We start from the raw sequence: 7,682 nt of genomic DNA on the forward strand, positions 1-7,682 counted from the left end.
ATGTGCTTACTTAGTGTAAAGTGGGCAACTTAGATCTGAAAAAGAACTCAGACGTATAGCCAAAAAAGAATAGACATATAGGTAAATCTCAAGGACACTAACACCTCTAGAAACAATCCATGAGGTAAGGTACCGAGAGACAATGTAGATCTGTATATACATTGGCCAATTTGGATGAAAACCAAAGCTGCCCCACAGATACAATTTCTGAAAAACCTTGCCCAATCAGGCTGAAAACTGAAGCTGCACCGGAAACCATGCTATCCCTGACTGGATTTCAGTAGCCTTCCTTGAGACGGGAGGTGAAGGACAAGTGAAGCAATATGTAGGCTTATTTTTAGGAAAAAAGTATTGCTTCAAAGTAAATTGTATGTGCTTTCAGATTTCTCTTCTACATGAGCTTCAAAGTTTACGATAGAGTAGTAGGTAGTACTCTCGGAATTTAAATCCTTCTTCTTTTAGTCCTTCATGTATCTTGTTTGTGGAGACTTGGTCTTACACACTTTGGTCCTAGAAACCAGGTCCGAGGAACCATACTTAAATTCATATGGCTCAGGTAATAGGATTAATCAAGTTTCTTCTTATCCTAAGATCTATATATACATTCTCACACCCAATCCTTAATATTAATCTAACTGGAGGTCAGAGTTCTCCAAGAGACGCTTCTTGGCTGATATGCTTGATACTCTAGTAGTGGGGCAATGGGTTCCTCCAATCAGGATGCAAATGCACGTATTGCTTTATGTGACGAAGGTGATAGCTTACAAGTAGCACATCAGGGGAAAGAGTAGACGTGTTTTAACAAACAAAAAATTGAATTTAGTGGTGAGCATCCATCAGCACATTGTGGATTGTGTCCTGGCTCACTGCAAATTTATCCTTTCAGGCCAGCATAAGACGTTGCACAATCTGACATCATCTAGGCTCGTGCAACGTAATTCCGAATACTCCTCAAGGATATTCAACCCAAAGTTTGAAGCTTTTTCCGATGAGATTGCTGCCTTGTCCGTGATTGAATTTGACACAAATAGCCTTTCTTCCCATAGTTCCCAATATATGTGCGTTGCCTTCCTTCTATATTATGATCAGGAGTTGGACACCTTCACATTTTTGAAATCATGACACAGTTTCACTCTTGCTCTGGTTTCCACTTATTTGTTGTCTTCCCACCTTGTCTATCCACCCTGTTTATACCAAATCTTTCCTCCCCCTTCTCTTGTTCCTCTTACTGCCTTGTACCTCACCATACTTCAGTCGGTGGGTGCCCTTGATACAGGTTTCACACATTTTGGGACCATGCGCCTATCCTCTACTCCGAACCCCCATGCACATCTTCTATTCGATCTAGAACTTGAAGTGGCATTGAGAACCCCCATGCACATCTTCTATTCGATCTAGAACTTGAAGTGGCATTGAGAACCCTAGCCAGCCTGGCAACATGTTGGGACAGCAAGCTGTGCAGTCTGTATTTTGAGATTTGGTCGAGTTAGAGGAGCTCAAGCTCACAGATTTGAAGCTGTTACTCACACATTCAGAATTTCATGAAAGCCTCAAATATTCTCTTAGTGTTTGTATAGCATAAAATTCTTGACAAGTGCAGAACACAGATAGTTCTGAGGGAATACAAGGATTGTCTCTCAGTACTTGTTAAGAAAGGTGAGATAGTTGTTGAAGTGTAGATGAGGCACCTAGGTTATTTCTAATGGAAGCAAACTAGTGATGTGAAGTTTTTACCTAGCTGGTTGCTTTTCCAGTTCTCTTGTGCTGTTGTTCAGAAATAAATACACTCTCTTGTAGTGTTTCAAAAGAAATACTTTCCATTTCCTCCCAGAGATTATTCAGATACTGCTTGGATCCATTCTTAATGATTTAGGGGTCATGTTAAAGATTTTAGAGAGCAATCCATGAAGTGTCCTTATATTCACACCATCTGTGGCAATACTGAGCCCAAGCAAGCATTTTGTCAATAGAATTCAAAATAAGTATTGTGTCTTGTGTCACTTAGATATTTTAAGCTGTCCCATGATAAGATTTCTCCTCCCTTCTATGGCTCAATCAGTCACTTGGTCTATCATCAACCAATAGCCACTGATAGTGCTTGAAGCAGCATGAGAAACTAGTAGTTTTTAAAGGTTCTTTGACTCACATTAACACAAATGTGCTTTCACACGCACGCTCGCAAGCGCACACATACACTTTCTTTTTGGGTGAACACACACACACACACGCACACACACACACACACATGCATGCATGCCTTGCATACATGCACACACCCACCCCTGGCCCCATCCCCACCCTTAACCCCACCCACCTGCCCACCCACATGCATGCATGCACACTCATGCACACATGCATCCACACACAAAAAATGATCCTTACAAAAGGTTTTGTCATGCTTGTGCATGACAGACTTCCACCCAACCTCGTCAGTTATGAGCATAATGTTTTTTGTCCTTATTTTTTTTTCAGGTTTATATTGTAAGAGCCTCTGAAGCAGATTTAGAAGAGGATAAGAAAGATGTGATTGAAGCAACCGCAAAAAAGCAATCAGGCAAGACAATTGCAAATAGCAATGGTGATAAAAATTCTCATGGAAGAAGTTATAGAAGGAAGAAAGGGCTGAACAGGAAATCAGATGAGCTTGAACATTGTGAAACTCATGTAGGGAAGAAAAGAGGAAGGAAGATACCGCAACATGTAGAAGCGAACGGAGCATACAAGGAACATAATATTAGGGCAAAGGCAAGATGCAATGGCAGATAAAGCAACAGGAATAATAAGTGGTACAGAAATCAGAAGGAAGTACGAAACTGTAAGAAAATGGCATTACCCAAAGGTTTAGGAGTCAATCAAAAAATCACAGAGGGGCGTGCACGGATTGCTGCATGCTATGGAAGATTTGAGCTAGCTGTTTTAGGAATCAGGAAGTTTATCTGTATGCTAATTTCACTTTTGATGAAGGGGGGTGCTTTGAGGAAAGGGACTGATAGCATCATTCATATATAATCGCAGAGGATTTAGCCCTTGACTATACTAATGCCCACCTTGCTTCTCGTGGGACCATATCCCCTCAAGGTGAATGGGTGAATAACATGCCATTATAATTTTCTTAATAAGGAATAGCAATTAGTGAGTGTAGGAGTGGCCTAAGTGTGCATGCATGATGACTCAATTCTAAAAATGTCGAGATTGAGGAATTTTCTTAATAGGGAATAGCAAAATAGCAATTAGTGAGTGTAGGAGTTGCCTGTGTGTGCATGCATGATGACGACTTCAAAATTCCCAGATTTGACGAAAAGGGTAATAGAGTGTGGCCATATAGAGATATTAATAGGTCATCCTCTAATTTCAAAACTCTAAACTGCCATGTTACATACATTCTTTGTAGACCCATGCCTCTGGTTTGTCTTTTCTGAAAGTCCTCTGACTTGACTTTAGCTTTGCTATCATTTTTTCTAGATGCATGACTCCTTGGGCATGATGCTAGACGTAAGCTTCATTGCTCCGATTTATCATGGGATGGCATCCTTATGAGGGAAAGGTCATTATTCACCCATTCAACAACACACTTCATAAATTGTATGGGATTTGTGGCAACTGTGTTGCTTTTAATGAAACATATAGGTTGACTTAGGGACTAATACATCAACATTGATATCAAAGTAGAATGTCTAGAACAACTGAAGCAGAGGGTCGCAAAGACAACTTTTCAAGGGTTGCGCAAGGTTATGTGAGAAACAATGAGAGCAAGAGTGAGCAAGAAGAGAGCTGAACGTAGGTCACTTAAAAGGTGGATTGAATGAAGTGAAGTACAAGAAAGAGATGTGGGCTTTTGTCTAAGTGACAAAACCCTATCTAATCACTAACCGTAGTTAGAGATTAGACTGTGGTTAGGGGAAAAACCTCTAATCCACTTATTACATTACAGTGGCCATTGCCTAGAATATAATAATAATTCTAATAAGTTAGTGACTCATAATCTTCAGCAAAGAATTTGTGGAGGAGCAGCTTATTGACTTAGCACATAGCTTTTGGAGTTAATCTTCTCACTCCATCATTTAGTAGTCATTGTACTTAAATTCATAAGACTTTTGGTTCTATATTTTCTTGCTCTCTTTGCTTCTTTGTGCAATTTGAGTTTTTGATTCTATGCTCTCTGGCTTCGAACATTTCAATTTCTCTTAAGCTTGCATTTTGTGGGTGTATTCTCCCAAAATCAATAAGAGACCATTCGTCACTTTTTTGCTCGAACTTATCTGGATCTATTTAAAAGGATTGGAGAGGAGTATATTGCTATCCTAAATGTTAAATGTGGCTAATGGTTTAGTTTCGGAGGATTAAGAAAACATGACTCAATGATCATGTTGAAAAGCCATGTTGTGATGTATAACTGTGTTATGAATTAAAGTTACAATTGTCTCGTCCATTTAAAACAACAGCTCAAACAATATCTTGAAGGCTTCATTAGTATACGAGTGTTAAGGGAAACGCTTTTTGATTGCAAGCCCATTATGTATCCACTTAGGTGAATGATCACTCTTTTCTTGAGAGATCAATTGAAGCCATGGGTAGATGGCTTGCTCTCAAAGCTTGGTATTGAACATTGATTGTAGGCATATAGATAAAAGTAGATGAGATATTACTGCTTTATGGGAATGCCTTTTCTTTGAGTCAAATAAAGAGCTTGTACGTGTTTCTCAAATAGCTCTTTTCCAAGTGGTTTGGTAAAGGTATATGCAACCCACCTCTTTGTTGTCATAATGTTGTAATGTGATGTCACCGACTAATACTCTTTGATGAAGTATTGGATTCTTGGCTAATGCTTGAGCTGATTCATTTTCACAGGTATATTGTTGTTGGCTTTGACTTCTTAAAGTAATCTATTTCTGCCAATAGTCTTTCAAGCCGTGTGGCTAGCCTCACATGCACCTTTGCAAGTGTCCTATGTTTTACTTCTATTGAAGACAAAATAGTAGGGTGCTTGTTTGACAATCATTCTATAGCACCTTGACCAAGGAAAAATGCATATCCAAGTGTGGATGTCCTAGTCTCATGATCTCTTGCATAGTCATTGTCATAGTATTCATGTGATCTTGGATGAGTTTTTTTGTATCCTATTTCAAATTGTCTTGTATCTCTTATGTACTTTAAGAATCTCTCGATTACATTCTAGTGAGCTATTTTGGATTTACTGACACTAAGCATTGCTTACTAAAGTTATGTTCTTTCTATCAACTGTTGCATTCTGTTGAGGAGTATTTGCAAATGTGGATTTTCTTTGAATGCTATTACTTTGGTAAAAGTTTATGAATGTTGAAGATATATTTTTGTCTCCTTTATGTGATCTGAGGGCTTAGGTCTTTGAGTATGTTTGGTTCTCTCTACAATGCCCTTGAGATTTCTCCTTGAGAAAATAGATCTAACAATATTTGTTATAGTCGTCCATGACAATTTATAAATTGTCGGTGAAGATAGAAACTCCAATATATTCACATTGTTACATGGCATGATATGGTAGGTGTAAGACTTAACACCATGGTTGGATATCTTTTATAATTTCTATGCACATAGTTATTCACAGTTTCGAGCTCAAACGTGGGCGATCACCATGTATGCTATCTTTAGTATAGCTTCTCTTGTCTTTCACGTGACACATTAGTTATAGAGCTAGCATATGACACCTTTAGTATGTCCATGACACTTTTACCATGCCTATATTACCTCTAGTGTGACTGTATCACCTTTAGAGTGGTTTGTCACCTTTAGTGTGGTTTGCCATCTTTAGTATGACTTTATCATCTTTAGTATGGTTTACTTTTTTCGTCTTTAGTACGGTCTTGTTTAAATCGTCTACAGTGTGGTGATGGATACATGATAGTCACATTTAGTGATAGGATGTTAGAAGCTAGTGCATGAGGTGGACTTCACATCAGTGAAGTTATGAGTCATTTGACTATTTATTAAAAGATTACTCTCACGTGATATTAAGTTATCAATATGTAGGATGTGGCTTATGATGCTTTATATATTCACAAGGGTTTTCTAACACTTGAGGGATCTCAAGTAATCATGGTTTATCTTGATGCCTTCAGAATGGCTTTAAGAGTGAGCCTTGGTGCGTTGGTCAATGATATGTAGCTTAACGAGGGTTAATTAAGATCACGTAGTGTTTAATTGTCAGATGGATGTGATCTTCATATTTTGTAATCTTTGAATGTTAGTTTTAGCGCCCCTTTCACTCACATGCACATTGGATTCAACACATCGAGGTCTAAAGTATGGATATAATTTGGATAAATGTTGAGTTACTTAGGTCAACTTATGGGCCTAGAAAAACTAGGATGTGCATTTGTTCTAGGCCTATTAAGTTAATTAATTATGTGCATGGGTGTAGAGGTCATGGAGCAAAATTCTTGGAGAGTATTTGTTGACAATAACGATTTGAGATTCCATTTTTTGTGTATGAATCCATTTAAAAGTAAATTTTTAGAGTTTTGTTCTTAGTAGGTCTTTCTAAAATTGACTTATTTGTTCTTAACATATATCCTTAGAATTTTGAAGATTCTAACAATGTTTACGTAAAAAATACTACTTGAACTATGTGTTCTAGAAATTGAGAGATAGGTTGGTGTCAATTCAATAATTTTAAAGATCTTTTGTTGAGATTGGCAAGTTTTCTCTTCAGTTGTTTTTTTAAAGGGATTGCCAATGGTTACTTTCTACAATTTCCTATAGTTTTACAAATTGAGTTTTCATATTTTCCATTCATCGAGGAGATCATTGTATATACTTTGGATTACTTATTGATGTCCTTAGGATTTCTAGGTTACCTCCGATCCTATTATAATTGAAGTTGAGCATCATTGAAATAAAGGAATATACTTGGGATCAGTTGAGGTAGGAGGTGTATCTCATTTAAATCTCATTGGGTGCTAGATTTTTTTTTCTTTCTCTCCCATATTCTTTTTGTGAAATTTTAATGATGCATGTGGATGTTTACGTCAAAGTAATGGCTATTTAAATTTACAAGTTTATTGAGTAATTTAACTGAAAATTGCACTTCGGCATATGCACGACTTTGATAGGTATCAGAGTGGTTTCCTTTCTAGTTAAAGTGCTTGAAAATATTGAGAACACAATCTTAGGTCAGCTTATGAACTTGTGTTTATTTGTTTGTGTGATTGTGAATAAGATCAAGTCTAGTGGAAAGGAATCGCATAAAGAGAAAAGGATATCTTTCAGTTGCAAGAGGCTTTCCAAGATTTGTTACCCCATCCCCCAATCCAATTTCGACTAGTCGCACTCGAGGTAGACTTTTTCTTGTGGGAGTCTGTGCTACCTTGAATATTCAACATAGTGAATAGCAGGAGAACTAAGGGAGGAATGACAAGGAAAGTAACCTTGGTAGCTAAGAAGACTATGGCCACAAAGTAGCGAATTATTTAGAAGCATATTGATTGCATGCGATTAGTTCACTCAGATGTAAAGTAGGAGACTCCTGTGACACTAGAGACTGGAGGAGAGGCCATAGAGAATAGGCACCAAATATCTTTTAATTTTTGATTCTTTGGAAATCATAAGTATGAGCTATTGCTCGGATGGATTAGGAATTTGGATACTTACTTTGCTCGTGAGGAGACCATGGAGTGAGCTAAACTAAAATTTTTTGCTTTGCTTCT

General features: G+C 37.7%; 1 protein-coding gene across 1 annotated transcript in view; it reads left to right on the plus strand.

Annotated features, from left to right (window-relative positions):
• LOC147885843 (B3 domain-containing protein Os06g0194400-like) overlaps positions 1-3,008 on the plus strand; it is a 46,938-nt gene extending 43,930 nt beyond the window's left edge. Inside the window, exon 7 of the mRNA XM_087396774.1 lies at positions 2,473-3,008. Within this exon, the coding sequence (XP_087252900.1) occupies positions 2,473-2,766 (294 nt within the window). The 3' untranslated portion in view covers positions 2,767-3,008. The remainder of the gene's footprint in view (positions 1-2,472) is intronic.
• The last annotated feature ends 4,674 nt before the right edge of the window (positions 3,009-7,682 follow it).

This window comes from Dipteris shenzhenensis, chromosome 25, assembly GCF_047967505.1.
Source record: "Dipteris shenzhenensis isolate YYH24624 ecotype China chromosome 25, Dip_SZ_1.0, whole genome shotgun sequence".
NCBI lineage: Eukaryota > Viridiplantae > Streptophyta > Polypodiopsida > Gleicheniales > Dipteridaceae > Dipteris > Dipteris shenzhenensis.